Source organism: Alosa sapidissima, chromosome 2 (assembly GCF_018492685.1).
Source record: "Alosa sapidissima isolate fAloSap1 chromosome 2, fAloSap1.pri, whole genome shotgun sequence".
Classification (NCBI taxonomy): domain Eukaryota; kingdom Metazoa; phylum Chordata; class Actinopteri; order Clupeiformes; family Clupeidae; genus Alosa; species Alosa sapidissima.
Window position 1 is genome coordinate 14,594,751 of NC_055958.1, and position 20,077 is coordinate 14,614,827.

Below are 20,077 nucleotides of genomic sequence, written 5' to 3' on the forward strand. Positions count from 1 at the left end.
TGTGTCTTTAATATTGGGGGGAACAGGACAGATACTGCAGCCCCCCCCCAAAAAAAATAAATAAATAAATAAATAAATAAAATAAATAAAATAAAAAATTAAATTAAATTCCCCTAGGAAAATGTAGCAAATATTGTTAAGTAAATGCACAATTTCTGCACACTTTCCGTCAGAGAATAGGACCTACACTATGCCTAAAACACGCATGCATGATCTGTTACCTCGCCTATTATCCAGACATCTGCAGGAAAACATTTAACCCACAAGGGAAATGGACATGGCCATAGGTTGCCCAAAACACTTTGCTATGTTTTTATAAACAAAAATTACATTTCGTGTGGACATCATAGTGTTAACAAAAGCAGAAATGTAGGGCTATCTGACCAGCTTCCCAGCCTAGTGCATTAGCCAACAGTGCGTGGAGGTTCTGCTACTGCCATGATCACACACAGTGGTGTGCTTGAGTGAGAGCCAGGTGTGTTTGGTGTTAGTATTATTTATGATGATTTACACAGCGGTCATATTTTTTAATTTTTGCCAGGCTGAATACTCTGAGCTAAAAAGCGCATGATATTGCTGTTTGAATATTTTTATTTGCTGTACCTTCCGAGTAGCCTGCACTGTGCGACTGCAGTTCCTTTTGTTTTCAGAATGTTCATTATATCCATAACCTTAAGTGTTTCTTCAGTGATTAGAAGGCTGTCACCAGAAACCAACAATCATGTAAGACCTGTGCCTGCTCTCTCTCCCGTGCGCATAAAAACTGTACGCATGTTGTAGATTTGTTTCAGTACTTTCTATCTGCTTTCCTTTTGCGATCACAAACATCACCATTTTGCGATCACAAACATCACCATTTTGTGATTACAAACATCACCATTTTGAAAGTTGAGGGTGACACGTACCCCCTGTCCACCCCCTAATAACGCCCCTGCCTGGGAGTGCCAAATATTTCACTAATTACATCAGCTGCACTCAGAAAAAAAGTACCCTTAAAGAAGCAGGCTGGATAATTGCCGAGTGGATTTGCCCAAGCACAGGCGAGGTAGGTACCCAGCAGGCCACCCAGCAGGGAACGAGTACCCGCAGCAATGGAATAAACATTGTCCAGGTGATGAATGACTATGGCAACAACTCATTAATGCTCCCTTGTGAATATGGCAGCACTAGATTCAAGGTCTATGTGAATGTGTCTCTGTATCTGTTGGGAACAAACTTCAGGGAGGTGCTTCTGGATGGGAATATACACTTGACAGAGTAATAGAGAAGGTCAGGAGGTTATCAACCATCTACCCTGCCAATCAATACAAGGTGATCCCTATACATACAGTGGGCAAAGACACAAGAAAAGATGTGTGGAATGAGAACATGGTGTTATAAAAGGAACAAAAAAAATGGACATGTCTGACAAGATAATGGAGAAAGATAAATCCAGGGTGAGAGGGGCCAGATGACAAGCAGAAAAAAGAAAGTATGACATGAAAGTATGACATGTCTAACATATAATTTAGTTGATAATATGCCTATTTTGCAATGACATGTTTTATGATTTGTATTTGTGTGTATGCTTTCTTTAATCTGTTGTATTTGTATATCTGTCAAGTGACCTTAGGTTATTGTTATTATTATTATTATTATTATTAAAAACATGCCCATCTATCCCAACATGGCTCTTGCCTGGGGTACTGACTGGTAAGGTCAGACAAACAGAATGGTGATAGAGAAAACACAGAAACAAACGGGAAACAGAGTGACAAATAGCGACAGGCTAGTTCGATACTAACTGGTATTTGTTGGCACATCATGGGCTTTGCTTGGCTATGTTGCTGATCAGAACATAAACAGCAACAGCAACAAAGAGGATTGACTGAAGAATTTACTGGTACTTGTTGGTGTGTTGATGCCCTCATCAGGGTATTTGTTTTGTTTGGTTACAGTATGTAGCTGACCGGATCATAAACATCCTCAGCAACGAAGAGAATTGAGTGAAGAATGTGTTGGTATTTGGGGGTGGCTACATCAAGGGCTTGCATTTTGTCTGGTTATGTTGCTCATTGGATCATAAATGGCCACAGCAACGAAGACAAATGAGGATTCATTGAATGACTGAAGAATGTGTTGGTATTGTTGGTAGAGAACCCATTGTGAGTGTGTAGGGGGGTGGGTCTGGGACAGAAGCCTTTTGGAGTTGTTGGAGGCTTATTTCAACAAAAAGAGATGCCTGCTTGATAACCCCAGTAAAATGCTCACAAAGGCTGCTCTGTTGGTGATGTTTTGTTTTGCCCACAAAGGTTTTGTTTTTCATTTTAAATAGGCTTGGTTGTTGATTGGCCGCTGTCCCCTACCTATAACCCAATGAATTTAACACCTCCGGTGCATATCAGAAAGAAAGAAAAATTACTAAATAAAGATTAAATGAATGAGCAACTCTATGTGTATGTGTGAGCTCATGGGAGGGAAAAATTTAGGTATAATAACAAGGAGATCGTTTTCTTTCCTGTCAAATCGCAAGCATCTTTTCAGGTTCTTTTTTCAAATGTCATTCATTGTATTTCAATAAAAAAAAAAAGAAAATGCCAGACCTAATTGAGGATATTTCAATCCAACAGTATCAGTGATGGACAGTTAATGGCAGAAAGAATATGGTGTGAGCCCAGGCACACGGGTGACGGTTGACAGCTGACGTGTCTGCATTGAGAGGGCGTGGCAAAGACCGAGATAAGGCGATTGCTGCAGCAGAAATGACATCAGCGGCATGACAGACATACTGATCCAATCAGACGCAGCAAAAGGCTGCTGTCAATCAGTCATAGGAGAGAGGTAGTGTTATGACGCCATACATGGGAAAGAGACAGACAACCTGGGAAAGGCCATGCACTATTAAGGAAGAGAATGTGAGAATGGATCCAATTTATGGGTAGATGAAGAGATCCACGAATGGCTGAGAATTTAAAATGGCTGTGGTTCAAGAAAGTACTGCTGTGGCCAAGTCTGTCTAGCATTTCACATCCGAATTTTCTAATTCAAGGCAATAGAAGCCTTAATATTAGCTATAGAGCAAAGACATCTAAAGCCATTTACCGGTAATACAAAATATATCTATTTATATACGTCCTGCACTCTAACAAATATTACGCTTAGAAGATATAAATCTTAACTTGTCAAACAAAATCAAAATAATATTATTTTAGTTTTTTAAATTATTTTCAGCACTTGGTTAAAGTAACTAAGGGACCGTTCGGTATTTATGGAATGGACCACCGGAGGAAAATAGGGGAGGGTCATGTCTTTTTATTCTTTGTTAAGGGGAGGGTCACCCAACTTTTTTTAGTCTAGGAGGGGGGGGGGGGGTCACCCAACTTCTGTATTCATGAAAACAGCAAAATTTCAAGTGGCTTGTTTGGTGCATATTTTCCATGTAGCTCTCAGACTCAGTCTTCACACGTCGGGCACCCCTCTGCACACCACCCCTCGTTTCCTAGGCCTAGCCTAGGAAGTAAAAAAAAAGGCCTCGCGCTGTGGCTCTCGTAGAGACTCAGTGGAGACTGAGGGTCATCTAGGCACTAGCAAAGATTCTAGAGCAAATGTGATTTCTGGCGCCATACTACGTTCTCTTTTGTTCCATTGCTGTCAACATTGAACATTGAAAATAAGGGAGATTTCCCGGGTTTCTCACCCAAAATACGGGAAAATGGCAACATTCGTCCCCATTAACGTTGCAGCAATAGCAACAAAGTAGCCTACTTTATTCACGCCTAACAGCCTATATTCATTTGGTCAACTTTATACAGCCTAGTTTACCGTGTAACTTTAAACAGTGTGCATGCTTAGGCTACTTGTGCATTCATCCACACATCCAGCTCCTAACGTTTTGACAAGCATATGATCTTGTTCCTGCCCATCTCTAGCTTTGCTGTCTCCATCCTTACTGTTTTTGTTGTTTGCAAAAAATATACAGTATTTACTGGTAACCATGCAGCAACAAGTGTAATTTGTTAATCGCCGTCATTCTCTCTTCTGCGCAAACAAAAATGTGTTACGTTCGAAGTAGCCTATAGTGCGTAATTCTGCTTCATAAAGTTGAACAAATACATTTGGTTATTTCACAGAAAAGTATAAATAGCCAGTTTATGGTCTACAGTGCAGAGTTGGTAAGTTATGGTAGACCAACTTGGAGTGAATATACAAACAGGGGAAATTATTTATCTACTCGTAGCTTGATGGTATACAGGTGCGCGCGTAGACATACGGTCGAACACTATAGGTACTATGCAACTTAAATAGGTTAACATCACTCTAAGTTCGCCTTCAAGCAAGCAAAAAGATGATTTGAAGACATCTGTTTCACTGGAAGGGCAAGGGGGTAGCAACAGGGCAACACAGAGACAGGCCTGATGGCAGGGCCAATGTTATGAGAGTATTAAAATATAGGATATTCTACAGGAAATATTAAAACGGCAAGACAGCTGGGGAAAAGTTAAAATACGCGATAAACCCGGAACAAGTTGGCATGTTAGGTATGTTTTGGTCTCTGTGACTATTTGTAAAACATTTGTGAAACTTTTCACGGCATTTGAGAAGGAAGGAGTGGTAGCATGCAAGCTCCCAAATTGACGCTTGGATTGGATTGAGAAATGGAGTTTTGGATAATGTTCAGCTTCGGCAGCTTTACCTATGCTAAAATATACAATGACTGAGGAAGCCTAGAGACGAGTCCATAGCAACCATGTGTTGAATTTGTTATTACCCAGTGTGCTTTGTTGAATGGTCTCAATGTTTTATTTTTTTTATTTCATGTCAATACTAGTTTACTAGAGGAGTAACTTATTTGAAGTAATGCAGTTATGCAGGAAGTGTGCATTTAGTTTCCAAGCTTATTGTGTTTCCACAACAATGTTAGTGAGTAAATCTACTGAAATGGCCACCATCTTGGTGGAGTGTGATGTGTAAGATCAGAAAGCAGAGGTAGATTTAAGAATGTTATCCTAGTGTGTCTTCATTGTGCAAAGCAGCGCGGGCGGAAGACATTGACAAATGGCAGGGGAGGGTCATGTTTTTTTTTTTTAAATTCTGACGCAGGGTCATTGACAAAATGATTGCAGGCGAGGGAGGGTCATGCAACTTCTGACTGAAGCACTCAAAATCCCTCCGGTGGCCCCTTAAATAAATAACGAACAGTCCCACTAACCTCTTACGCAAGTTTACACCTGTGTATGCAAAATGTGCGTGTGTGTTTGTATGTATGTCTCTCTGTGTGTGTACGTGTGTATGTATTGTATGTATGTATGTATGTGTGTGTGCGCACGTGCGCTGTTGAGTCACATATTCCTAAGTAAATGGTAAAGGCTACAGCTAAAGTTAGCATAAGCTGCACAAATAGCTAGGAACTCAACAAAGCCCTGACCTGCTCCTCAGATTGCAGCTTCATCTGATGCTTCATCTACTGTATTTGGTATCACACTTTGCACACTGCTCTAAGTGAACAGCACTGACAGGATATGCACAGTAGTTGCAAGGCAGCCACAAGTAATTAACCATTAGCACCCCAAAGCAGGGCTTCCTCAGCTAACCAAAGCACTGTAGTGTACCTCTTATCCAGTTAATCCCTGATTGACACAGACACACAGCTGGTCACAACTCCTCAGATGGTTAAAAATTGGTGGAGAACGCTCTCCTTACAGCTGCTGCATTATTTTGAACGGCTGTCTGCAGATGATTCAACCAAATGTTTTTCCTTGTTTTTTTTTTACATTTAATAACTGTAATAAAATAACACAATAATGCAGTTAATGTCTTCTTATTAGATAGCTAATATATTCACCACGGTTTATACAAGTGGTCGAGGGGCTGCATGGATGTGTTTTTTGGGGAAACTAACTGGGTTATTTTCCCATATACCTCCTTCAATGTAAAATAGCTCAAAGGGTAAATCTCTTTGCTTTAAAAACAAACAAACAAATGACATGTAATTTCAAAAATATTTTGTATTATATAAATGTATATTGTGGTACAGTAAATGTATGACAATGCAAGAACCTAGCAATCATTTCAATTTCTGGTATTGAACTGGACTATAACAAAGGAGAAGTAACTGCACCCACTGGCTAAGGGACTGTAGTTTTTAAAGGCGAGGTTAGTGACTTGCATAAGCTTTCGTTTACCCTTCATAACTGTGCAGTGGTGTTTATGGGGCGACAATGGTTTCAGAGTTTGAAGCAATTGGTGAGTCACAATGAGCCAATTCTTGAACATCATGAATATGAAAAAAAGCCTGAATTCAAATATAAACTATTATCTATTATACTTTTCTGAAATTAACTCTCTAGTACAGGGATTCCCAAACTGTTGTACGCGTACCATCTGTGGTACGTGAGCTTCCACTAGGGGATACGCAAGATGAAAAGGGCAATGTCAGAAAGGTGTCAAAAATATTTTTTTGAAAATCTTAAGCCTACAGTATGTTCTCTTTGTTCTTTGTGTTTCATAACTTTGTTCTCTACACTGTTTCTCTAGTGTGAGAGCTCATAGACCAGTTGCACATTTTAATTTGGTTATTTGTTATCATGTATGGCGGCTAATTAAACATGATGCCTGGAATGCATCAATAGAATGCGTGACGTTTTTATGTGTCAGATGGTGGGGGTACGGGAGCTGAGTCAGGATGTAGGTGGTGGTACGCGGGGAAAAAAGCTTGGGAACCGCTGCTATGATGTAGCCATGCAGCCTTGTCTTTTTTTAGCTACTTGTTACACATAGAGGGACTTAGAGAACTTACCTGCTTCATGTAGGCATAGCACATGGTCTCAGCAACACGCTTGCCCTCGTCATAACACGCCCGTGGACCAATGGGGTTTACGTGTCCCCAGTATTCCTCATTTTGAGGGTGGACTTCTGGGTCTGAGGAGAGAGAGAGAGAAAGATATGTAGCATCCCATTCCATTTCCCAAGAGGCTCCTGTTCTGTTTTCACCGAGATCCACAGAAGAGTGCGACATAGTGAATGAAGTTGCATGACTGTCCACCCCAGGTGGAGGTCAGATGATGTCACTTACCTACTAAATAAACACCACGACTGCCCACCTCATTGCATTCTGGCCTGTCTCTGCAGCTTGCCGAGTTATTGCCCAACACATACGTTGGTCTGAGTTTTAAGATTTCCCGTCACGTAGAAGCAGGGTTAGGTGTAGGTTATGGGTAGCATGCACTGACTGACATAAGCCTCCTGCTTTTGTAATGCTCTATGTATAAGGTGACAGACTCTTGGGTGAGAAGGCATAGGAATTGACACTACCTGAAGTTATCAGTGTGGACTGACAATGTTTTTCCAAGAGGCATCTCACACCAACGAATATAAGGGCAAGCATAACAGAGCTCAGGTTGGGTAGTTTCCCAACCAGGGTAAGCCCATTGTTTCAAGAGGCCTAAAAATTAAACCTTATTGAAATATTATTATTTATGTTTTTTTTTATAGTGTAGTGTAGTATAGTGCCAATATTTAATGTGTGTGACATCTAAAAGAAATTTAGTTTTCGCCATCAGTATAAGGTTAAACATTTGCATAGAATGTATGTAGTGTATATGGTTCCTTGGCTTAAAATCACTTAAGTGAGACTGGTTAAGTTGCATCCTTGTACATAATGTACTTTTTATAGCATATTTATGGAAAAAGTGTGATGGAAAATGGGAGTGGACAAAATTGTTAGACTGAAAAACTTAGTGGTTAAATTTCACAACTATATCAGTTATTATCATGTTACGTGGTATGTGAACATTTTGTTGGTAGGCTGTTGGTTTGATGTTAATATCTGAAGTATTTTATTTTGAAAGTATACTACAGAAAAAAAACAAGCATCAAACAATATTTGTGAAAATGGACAGGGTGAAAGGCAATCAGAAACACATTTTCAAATCTGAACCTTGAACTTGCCACTTAAGATTTCGATGCAGATGCTGTACCCTCTAAACAACATGAGCAGAGGTCTGCCGTCTTGATGTGAGGTGGTGATTTGAGGAAACAACCCTGGTCAATTCTGATAAAAAAAAAAGCCTGTGCTGCAGACACCCAAACAGGTTCAGACAAGTACACACATTTCTCTCCACTATAATAAACATCAAAAGAGTTTAGGTTTCAAGATGATTAAAAATACTTTTTATTGATAGACTAGCACAACATGTCAGGGTTGAGTCCAAGAACCAGTTCTAGTCCAGACCAAGTCAAAACTGAGTCAAAAGAGGTTTGAGACCAGGACTAGACAGAGTCCAAAGACTTTCAAGTAAAAAATGAGACCCTCGATACTGAGGGGGAAAAAAAATCAAATTCCATTATCGCGTCTTTTACATTACAATCCAAAGGGAATGTTACCAGACTAAAATTCTGATAATTTAGAAAAATAAATATTTTTAAGCCCACTGGACTCGGTCAAGACCAATAGCTGCGACCAAGACAATTCTGAGCCCAAATACTAGTGAGTCCAAGACAGTCCTGCACCCAATGTACCTAAAGTGAGTTGTTAAAAAATTCAAAGTGTTCAAAGAAAAACACCCAAGGCTGAAGAGCTGTGCATTTGTACTGGGAGCAAGTCATGATGAAAAAAAGGTCTACCTGTAGAGAGAGGCACCCTGCAGAGTTAAAACTCACCTCCATACACCTCGGATGTGGAAGCCAGAAGCAGACGTGCCCCGACACGTTTGGCCAACCCTGTTAAACAAGGAGAGGAATAATCAACCATCTTATTCTACCAAGAGACAAAAGCCGAGCACAGCATGCTGATGAGGAAAACATATATTCTTGCAGTGAAATATGGATGGAGAGAGGGAGACATACAGAAAGTGACAGAAACAGACAAACAGAAAGAGAGAGAGAGAGAGAGAGAGAGAGAGAGAGAGAGAGAGAGAGAACAGACAGAACTGAGCAACAGTGGCTGAGATGCATCCCATGATTTAATCCAAACACTTGAGAAAATACCTATCATGCAAATAATCTATATGGATTTACTCTATAAAGACCTTATGTCTGTTTGGGATTGTTTTGTGAGCCTGGGGTTGTTTTGAGAGCCTATTGATGTAGCCCATCTCAGATGTATCTCAGAATAAAGGAATACTTCATATTACTCTAAACCACCATCTGTAAATCAACTGTATACTACTGTCTACATTGCACTAGATTTCTTGACCTGTCTCTGTATATTTCATCACCTTTCCTTCACCTTCACCTTTGCCTCACATTGCAACACAGCTCAGATCTTTGGTTGCTATGAAGGCCAATCATTCTAAATGGATGGTTACTATGGCCAAAGGCCAGTTCTATCTCTGCCGTTGTCCAGCGAGCATATCGTAGAATTCTGATTAACCTTATCTTATTTAAAACATCTCTATTTTACTTAGCCCACTTCCATACAGTGGGTTCCCATTAAGAAATGGCCACTTCATTCGCGCTTACCGTGATTCACACAGCAGCATTATTAAATTAATCTGTCACCATATGCCTATGCCTACGTTTGCAATGAAAACATTTTAATTTGATTCACATGAAACGTTACATTTAATGTACATGTTGACAATGAGTAGGCTAGTTTTGGTTGTTGGTGGTGTTATTGCATCCCTTAGTTATGCCTACAATGCAAGTTCCCTCGCGATTGGAAGCTCCTTTACACAATAGTAGACGCATTTCAAAACATCGCGTTAGGAGTCCTCGCCACTTCTTTTAAGCCGTCACAGACTTAGGTGCTACTTTTAGGGCTAAAGTGCTAAATAGCGGTCCTAAAGTTACAAGTGACGAAGTTACGAGTGCAAGCATCTCATATCAAATTGCCATGGCATTACGCTAAACAACATAAATCCCAATTAGCAACATACATCTCCTCCCTATAGCTAGCCACACAAGAAATTAATGATACTAAATCTCTGCTTAGCATGCTTCTCCGCTTAGCATTCTAATAACAGAAGGGGCACATTTATGTTGACCACTACAACATGACTCATTATGTTGGTAACTCTATAAAACACTTACTTTCATAAAGGAAGCACGCCATTCAGCACATACACATGGAAACCGATATTTTAGGTACTTGGCCACGAACTCAAAACGTGTCTCTCTGAAGCTCTGTTCTAGAATCTTTGCTCTGAACGTTCCGTTGCTAGGCAACATCAAATAAACGAAATAAGAATCTTTTCAAGGTATTAAAAGTGTACGTGTGATTACGAATGGATGTGTGTGGTTTGCAATTACAATAAACAAGAAATAACATTTCCAATAATTTCCCATGATAAATTACATAATATTTGCACCTTCCTTACTTGTGAAGCGCACACCTAGTGAAATGTAATACAACGTTGCCACCTAGCGTCATTGCTTGCTTATTCTTTCGTCAACTCCATGCTTTTAGGAAAACAATCTTTTTATCATAGTTCCCTCTTCAATGAGCGATTACCAGCTCGTTTTTGTAACAGAGATAGCTGTTTATTGTCCCTAGGTTTACAGAAACACCTATTCATATTAATACGTAGCCTATGGAGTGCTGCCGACCACTGTTCATTACGGCCCAGAATGCCTTGCATGTCTTTATAACAAAACAACACAGTAAAACCTAAATGCCCGTAAACATATGCATTTGCATACTTGTAACATTTTTAATAATACTCTCCCATCATGATATTTAACAATAATGAAAAAATTAATTTGAATACCGTCAATGTGAAAATAACTGTACTACGTCAGCAATAAATAGCTAATGTGCTCCTTACCATTTCAGTTTGTAAGTCCATACTATCCCATGGCAGAGCAAGGATTTCATGATTGGGCAAGGTTGCCCCGAGACATTGTGGCTGCCCAGAGACATTGTGCATACTTGGAAGGCATTGTGATAAAAGTGCAACTGCAAAGGCGAAAGGTGATAGTTACCAAATACCTGTGGGTGGTATGCCGAATGCTGGAAACTTTTGGAATATTTCTTATTTTTAGCTTATGCACCCTCACATTGGAGTCCCGAGTTCATATACAAAATTTGGTATCGATATGTGACAGTGTTCCTGAGATATGGACGACTTCCTGTTTCGGAGCTTCGCCGCCGATTTCGTTTGGCTGTGACGGGCAAACGCTTTTGAAAATCAAAAATCCTTTCTGTAACTTTTGTGAAGCTTGGTCCAAGCAAGTTGGACCGGTGGCGATATCTCAAAAGGTCTAGGAGCAGGAGCTGACGAAAAATTGGGCTTACAGGAATAAGAAAACTTAAGAAGAACAATAAGTGTGCTGCTTTGCAAGCAAAAAGATAAAAATGCTTCTTTTTCTGATTCCATGTTTCTACCATTGTCTTACAACCTTTTGACATGTGGCAGTGTCATTTTCAGTCAGAACAAACACATCGATCAAGAGAAAATCACTGTACAACTGTAGGATATCAATTGTTTGTTATTAATGATAAACACTTCACCACCAGTGCATGTATCAAAAATAATGCAGTCTGAAATAAAACTATAGCCCTTTTTCCATTAAAAAGATAATTTGGGCAAAACATAACCTCATATTCATAGCAGCTAATGACTGGTCTGGGTTTTTGAATGACTAAAAGGTGCACTGGACACAGGTAAAAACAATGGACACGTTTCTAGTAGTCATTCCCAAGACATAAATAATTGTAGAGGCCTACATGCCTGCATGTATATGGACATAAACACTATACTACTGTCATAACAAACTGTTTAAATAACCACAGGAAGACATTTTTTCTTGTTGGCTTTGAAATTAGATATGTCGATGTACTGGGCTTTTCAAAGTAGACTTTTCCCTTCCCTGTCTGTAATGGCCATCATTAGGAAATCGTGATCAAGCACAGGTAAAAAGGACATGGTTTCTACAACACAACTGCTGAAATTCTCTATCAAAACAAAAGTTCAGCTGCAAAATCAGGCTTAAAGCGTAACTTTCACCAAAATGCATCCTAGGGTGTTTTTGTGAATGTATCCGAGTCAAACTTTCGTTTAAAAGCATAATTACGTCCGAAGCTTGAAAGCTTGAAGACATGAAACTTTGATCGAAGTATCATCAATGTCTCTACACATGAACTTGAGCATTGAGAACATTGTTTTTGTACGCAGAGTGGTTTTGAACAACTCACTTGGTTTTTCTGCTCGCCATCTTGCCAGTCAAGGAGTGAGTTGTCCAAAACATTTCTTTTTAGTAAACTATGTGTACACGAACAATGTTCTGTTCAGTATTGTTCTTGTTTTTTTGTCAGTTTTCATGAATTAAACAAACACCTAAAGTGGCATCACCAGCTGCAGTTAGTCTTTTTTCAGATGATGATTAGATACTGTATGTACTTATGCAAACATGTAAGCAGGTATAGTCAAAACATCTTGCACCCATTTAAAAACAGACATAATGCAGGCACAATTGTTCTGGAGTCTGATGTACTGTAGCACATTAAACTAACAAATCATAGAGAACTCAGCCAGGACAAACTGTCAGTTAATTATGCTAATGAAATATACCTAATTGTATGACTTCATTCATTTGGATTTGTCTCAATCTTTATGATTCTTCTGCCAATTCAATTATTCCAAAAAGGAAATCCATTAACTACACTGTGTGGACTCACCCAACATATTCAAGGTCCCAATGGTGTTGGTCTTCAGTGTTTTGATGGGGTTATACATGTAGTTTGGGGGAGAGGCAGGAGAGGCCAAGTGATAGATCTGGTCCACTGTGAGAAATAGTGGAACGGGAGGCAGAGACAGAGAGAGAGAGAAACAGTAAGTTAAAATTAAATGAATAACACAAAATAGCTTTGTAAAACCAGATGTGAACCAAAACTTGAGTGATTGACTTGAGTGAGAACATAGGAACATCACAAGCTGTTGGTCAAAGTCATATTGGCTCATTATAGGGGGGAAAAATCATAAATATGAATATACATATGGGTGCAAGCTGATAAGCTATTTAGGCAATGTGCGAGCCAGATGGGAAAATGATTGCTGCATTGGTAACTAACACAACCAGCACACAGGAAGAGGAAGCACGGAGCACCGTAAGAGATAAATAAATAATGAAAAAACACCTTCATAAATAAGAGCATAGAAAATAGAGAGAACTGGCCATTCCCATTTAATCCAGTGATGACAAGATTGCTGGTCGGAGGCCCCAGCTGTGGCACAACTGGCTGGGGCACCTACACCGTAAGCCGGCGACCCGGGTTCGATTCCCGCCCCGTAGTCCTTTTCGGATCCCACCCCTGCTCTCTCTCCCATTCACTTCCTGTCACTCTCCATTGTCCTATAATTAAAGGCATAAAAAGCCCAAAAAATATACTTTAATAAAAAAAAAAAAATAAAAATAAAAAAAAAGATTGCCGGTCGGAGGACCTGAAGGCATGGTTGATTCTGACTAATGAAAACTAGGGCGAACCTCTTCGCCTGTATTTTGACTGGCACAAACACAGTATTCTTTTCCAGTCGCATACGAAATGGTAGCTCACCGTTTCAATCAGATTGCTGTGCTCACGCTTTATGCTTGATTGCTCACACTTGAGAGACCAAAATTTCCGACATGCCAGAAGTACACTCGGATCAAAATTGGATATTGTGAGCCTGCACAAACTACACAACAGATTGGACACCAATTCGGTCAGGCCCAGGGCTGCTACCGTCTTGCCAAAGATGAGAGATTTCCCACTCAATGGGGTCTTGGGGGGGTGGGGTGGGGGGGGGGGGTGGACTCTCCCATGATAAGCCAGATAAACACAGTGCCCAATTCCCTTAGCAATCTACTGATGGTGCAAACAAACGCTACTGCCACTTAATTCAACAAAATCGATAGCTCGATGAATGAATACATTTTGAGGGATCCGGTAGCTGTCACTAGGAAAACTCCAAAAGGTCTGTTTAAAAGCAAGACAAATGCTCTTTGTCTAAACTAAAGGCTGCAGAGTTAACTTCAGTCACAGTCACATATCAACAAATATACAAATACATGAAAATAATTACATCTCAAAGGGCTGTAGATTCAAAACTAAAAAAGAAAACAATATTTAGAATAGCTCTATATGTTTTGTATAGGTTTTCAGGAAAAAAAAATATTTTCTTAATTTAACAGGGTAATCTGATAAAGAATGACTCATTACGTGTATAACCGATGTGCTCAAAACTTAAATTCTGCTTTATTTCTTGGAGCTGACTTTTAATATGGGTGCAATCACTGACAGTGCATGATAAGGGCAGAACACACAAATGTGATGTTTTAACAGAAGTACTGCAGACTGCAGTAACACTTTATGGTAAGGGTACATGAATTATCATGAATTCATGCATGAATTAATTAATGATTTATGCATTACAGGGCTCTACAGTGCGCCCATTTTACTCGCACATGCGAGTAAAAATGATGGCGTGCGAGTGCAAAAAAATATTTAGGCGCACTGGTGCGAATGACTTCTAACCATGTCAATCTTTGTCTACAAAATACACCGCAACATCAAGAAACATTACTGGTGCAAACCATAGAATCACGTCGCGAATGCAGCATAAAAACTACACCTCCCATCAACGTTAGCAGTTTCGCGTCGTGACTCGCTAGAAGTCGCTTCTATCAAATCCAAGAACACGCAGAAAAAGTGGAAAGTTAGACTAGCCAGCCAAGATGCAAAAATGTAAGAAATTAGTTCTTCTATCCACCGAATTCATCGGATATCGTAGGAACAGGATGAGATTCTGAGAATGCAGTGAGAGAAGGAAAGGTAACCTAACATGCCTTTTAGCCCAGTTGACGTATTTGCTGCAATATGCAAAATATAGCTGTAGCGAACAGGCACAAAAGTAGCTTCCCGTAATACTCCCATTTTATTCAAAGGTAGAACGCTACTGACAACTCCAGGCTTCCACGCCTGCTTGTTTAAACACCGAATAGGATATAAGCTGAAGTGCAAAATGAAAGTAGGCCTAACGTTTGCCTACTGCCCCCATCAATGCAGATATTTCAAATAAAAAGTAAAAGTATAAAATATATATATATCCTTGATTAGCCTATATGGGTTTTGTAGAAGAGAAAATTGACTGTTTTAGTAGTAGTATTAGGCAGTATGCAGTCAGATAGGTCACCATGGGCATATTTGGATTAGCTACAGATGGATTCACAAATAAATAAATTAGCCTACATTTGGCAGGATACTTGATATACAGGCTAAATGCAAATATGGCAATGTATTATACTATTTTACATTAACAAAATGTAGGAAAATAGAACAGACTGAAAATAAAGTAGGCACTGATCTTTAAAATTTCCTGTAGCCTAAATGTTGTCAGTCATTCTTAATATTCGCAATTGGTGCACTGGCATGTTTAAGTGTTAGCTGCAGTGTAATGTTAGATTATGTTTAAGTTAAGTACAGAACTGACTGTGCGCCCAAATTTTTGTCTGTGCTCCTAAATTTTTTAACTTGGGCGCACAAGTGCTCCTGGAAATAAATGTTAGTGTAGAGCCCTGCATTACTTCATATCTTTATACCCAGACTGCACACCACAAATATTAGGCTAGGATGAAAAGAAATTACCTAATTCAATCGGTAATCATAAAGAGAGGCTTTTTTCTCACTATAATCAGGTTGCCTTCTGTCTCACACACACACACACACACACCTCAGCTCACCAAAGACAGATACAATATTCATACTAAAAACAGACACTTCTGCAGTCCAACTCCTTCCATCAACCCCCCTTACCCCCTCACATCAAGCCTCTCCCACAGTCCCACTTCCTCCCTGCCTCCTTCTCCAGCACCTGGTGAGTACATTTGGCTGAGCCTCTTGACTCCAGGCTCACCTGAGTCACAGCTCTCCCCCAACTCCCTATTCCACCAACCTGTCAGCACACCAACCTGACTTTGACAGTGGTTACAAACTCTTCAACAGCCCAGTTTTATCTAATCTACTTCATCGTGCCTAATCCTTTTTTAATTCACACTTGAAGGAAGTGGAAATGTTTTTACGCCTCCCTAAAGCCGCAGTGCGGAGCAGCCTCGCACTTCTCCCAAATTTATATCCCCCCATCACTAATGCACAGCGTTGCAACACAGTGGAACCTCTCCCTCCAACCCTAAGTTTAATCAGCCAGACACTTTATACCTCAAGCTTCAAGTAACCATCCATGCGGAGATCACCTTCATCCATTTTTTCAGTTATTTGTGCGGTTATTTATGCATATAACACACAAAAGGCTGCTATGAGTAATTGCCACTTCAGTGCCACACACACACACACACGAGATTGCTCTGGCACTATTCAAGTTGTTAAGGGGGGACAGGGGTCCATCAACACCAAGTGCATAGAGTGAAGACTAGGGTTGCAAAGGGGCGGAAACTTTCCGGAAATTTACCATGGGAAGTTAAGTTGGGGAATTTTGGAAATATTCCAAATTGGAAACTTTCATGGAATTAAAGGAAATTATGGGAATTAATGGGAATTAACTGGGAATTTTGGGTAATTCATACAAACTGTTTCGTATACAAACATTAACATTTTGTTTCGTAATAAGCAATATGATTTGTATGTTGCTATTTCCGCTTAGCTTAGCATACAAAGCTAGCTAGCATGCTAGCGGGAATCCCATTCTCTGCCTATGGTTTACTATATACACCCAGGGGGTCAAGAGCGTGCAGATTAGCTTCGGCATGTTAGCATACGCCATTTTCAAGTATGGCGCCGCATGGAGCATTTGGAACCAGCTCCATGCAAGAAAAAAACGTGTTGGGCACGAGCTCTCATGCGCGTACATGTTGGTGGGCGGGTACCTATCCGGCGGCTACAGCCAAACATTATTCAGTGCGTATTTCTTGAGGAGCCTATGAGAAGACGTGTATATTATGGTTATTTATGCATCATATGACAAATAAAGAAAGTGTATTGATCTTGTTTCGTTGTTGTTTGTCCCGAACAAAAATAGCCTAAACATGATTAAATACAATAAATTACACAACAGCGGCATAAAGCCCTTGTCTCGTTACACCATGGTCACACGTTGCGGTCAACCAATAGCCGCCCCCTTTTGAGCTTGCCAGAGGCTGAATCAGTAGGCTACTACATTGAAACACAATTATTGCCGCGAGGCATTCCAGCCTACAAATTTAATAAAAGTAAACCATGCATAATTAAAAAAAATAGCTCAATTTAGGCTACTTCGCTACGCAATAAGGTTTCCATTAGAGCACAGCGGACGTAATTGTCCGCTCATGCTGGCAAACAATAAAATAAACTAATCATAGACTGTAAAAATGCGCTACATATGGCACTAAAAGCCGAATAGTTTATTTATAGTTCGACAATGGATATTTCACGTCATGTTCGAATGCATATTTGCAGCAGCAGGACGTCAGGCAGACCGCTCTTAGTTAGAGCCGCTGTTATCCAATGAAATTAAGTTGCGCCTTAGGGCGACTCCACTGGACTCCACGCGCGTTCCCGAGCAACTTTTTCTTCTTCTTGTTACGTGGCAAGCAAAGTATGTGCATTATCGCCACCCTCTTACTGGAGGACGACTCTCTTTTTACAGAATATCCAATAAAAATCGACGTTGGTTCATGCGTCATTTCCAGCTTTAGAACTTGGCACATGGTCAGAGTCGACTGGCGCTGGATCCCCAGTGTTCAATATGGCGTTGACTATGAATTGCCTCAGCCTCTGCCTACTACTAGTCTACTAGCCTCTGCCATTCATTTGTATGGAGGGCGGGACTTAGTCACTCTCTCCAGTTATATATAATACCTCCATGGATACACCACACCACTCAACAACAAAATCTGATTGGTTGGAACATTTTTTCCCCATGCATATGAACGCACCATAGGTTTCCTTTATGTCTAGCAGCCTATGCCGATTGCTGTGTGCATGTAATTGACATATGTGCAGGGTAGAAATTTGACTGAAATTCCATTAAATCAGGTTGTTTTAACTAATATTAGACTGCAAGATGGGGTTTTGTCCACTACATTTAAGTCCCCTGTTATAGACTAACTTGCCATATTAAAAATTCCCAGTTTATTCCTATTAATTCCCGTTTATTCCTGTTAATTCCCATATATTCCCGTTAATTCCCATGGAAAGTTTCCAACTTTGAAAATTCCTGGAATTTTGCAACCCTAGTGAAGACAGGCAATGGGGACGTAATCCCATCTCCTGTGTCTGAAGAGTGCTTCCCTTGAATCCCCCAACCCCAAAAGGGCCAATTCCAACAATATTCTTTCTTCATGGTGTCCTTTGAGCCCAGAATGCCATTATACATTTGCTATGTAGCCTATCCTCCTGTCAATGTCAAGTGTGTCAACTATGCTACTTGGGAAATAATAATTTCGTCCATGAATTTTCCATCTGTAAGTTTAAACATTTAAATTTGCAGATGTTAATGATATAGAAGAATGATATAGCAGATGTTAAAATATAAAATGCAGTGCATTAAAAAAGTGTTCTTAGGTAAATGTAGAATGTTCATTTGGTTTGAATTTAAACTGCTTATCGCAAGAATTTAACTGACATAAACTGACTTAACAAAACATACATTCCAATGCACTCCTTCTCCAACCAAGAATAACATCAAAAGCATAAAGCTGGGAGGAGAGCAAGAAGTATTAAGATGAGAAAGCTGTATAAAAGAAAGGGGACACTGGCCTTTCATGTTCTAAGAAAATACAGTGACTGTAAGCTAACCCGACCCTGCTACCTCTAAAGTGAAATCCAAGCACTGATTCATTCCACTTGTGAGGTTTAGCCTAATAAAACAGGCCTTTCATGTAGATAAAGACCTAGGGAAAATATAAGGCTGTTTATCTAACAAGGAACTGAAATCAAAATTTCAGGCAAGCCACAACCTTTCCTTCTAGACTCTCGTCTATTTACAGGCTCTTATATTAAGCATACACAGTCTACACATACATTTGCTGGACAAAAAGCAACTCCCAAAGATAAACTATCCAGTGTGTTTCCCTTTCTTCCCTTCCCTTTATCTCTCCCACTAGTCCCATAGGACAGAGCTGACGAAAACTCTGTCAAAAGACGAGTCGGTTGTCATCTGCTGAAGTTGTAAATGTTCACAGGAACTGGTTGCAATCTTTTTGGAGGGGAGACAGCGAGAGAGAGCGAGAGAGAGAGAGAGAGAGAGAGAGAGAACTGCTATCTATTTTTTGGCGAGACCAAGAGGTGTGAGGCGAAACATTTTTTTAAAAGCTCGAGAGGTGAAAAAAATGGACAAATAATTGGCTCTTAGAGGTCCAATGATGTCATTTGGGATTTTCAATGAATATGATCAGTGCGGCTGCAGAGAAGGACGCCTGGCGCATGATGACAGCTCACTTTTCCCAGAAAGTAATTTGCCATGTTTCGTCAATGGTCATACTACCTCAAGTGATTACATTACCGAGGCAACATCTAATGAAAAATTGCTAATACAGATCATAATGTCCTTATTTCACACAATCATGAGTACTAAAGCCTGTAATTAACATTCATGTATTATGGATTGGTACTCTCAAATGGGTATGTTCTTGCTCTCCAAGCTTCCTAGGAAAGATCTGAGAAAAGAGGCCTCAATACTCTCCAAAACTCTACTTTGTAGGTATGACTGTGAAATCACCAGTCTGCATTGTGGGGTTAGTATGTATTTTGGAATCATTGGTCAATTTAGATGGAGAATTCCAGAAGTTCAGAAACGCACGCGCAAAGTCAATCGCAAAACATGAACGTGAAGTGTTTTTATACACAATATACTGTTATTCAACTATACCAGAAGTTGTAAAAGATACTGAAAACGATACTGTAAGCAGCTGAAAACAAAAGTGGCTCTAACAAAAGTAAAATGTTAAGTCAGTTACTGTATAAGGAAAATTCCAGAAGTTCAGAAACGCACAAGCAAGATGGTCCCTTACATAACACATCACGGCATTACACACTATGCACACACATGTGCATGTTTCACAGATTTTTTTTTTTTTTTTGCGGTAATGATGGTGACAAGCGGTATTGCCACGGTATGAGTCATGTGACTGCGGTATTGCGGTTACCGTCCCAGCCCTATTGTGTACAAACCACATTGTATATGCAAAT

The 20,077-nt window shown here is 39.9% G+C and overlaps 1 protein-coding gene across 1 annotated transcript in view; it reads right to left on the bottom strand.

The window, feature by feature from the left end:
* The window catches only part of uxs1 (UDP-glucuronate decarboxylase 1), a 71,852-nt gene that overhangs the window by 23,250 nt on the left and 28,525 nt on the right, over positions 1 to 20,077 (bottom strand). The window contains exons 7-9 of the mRNA XM_042076176.1: positions 12,596 to 12,700; positions 8,638 to 8,697; positions 6,776 to 6,897 (exon numbers count right to left, since the gene is read on the bottom strand). Coding sequence (XP_041932110.1) covers positions 6,776 to 6,897; positions 8,638 to 8,697; positions 12,596 to 12,700 — 287 coding nt within the window. The remainder of the gene's footprint in view (positions 1 to 6,775; positions 6,898 to 8,637; positions 8,698 to 12,595; positions 12,701 to 20,077) is intronic.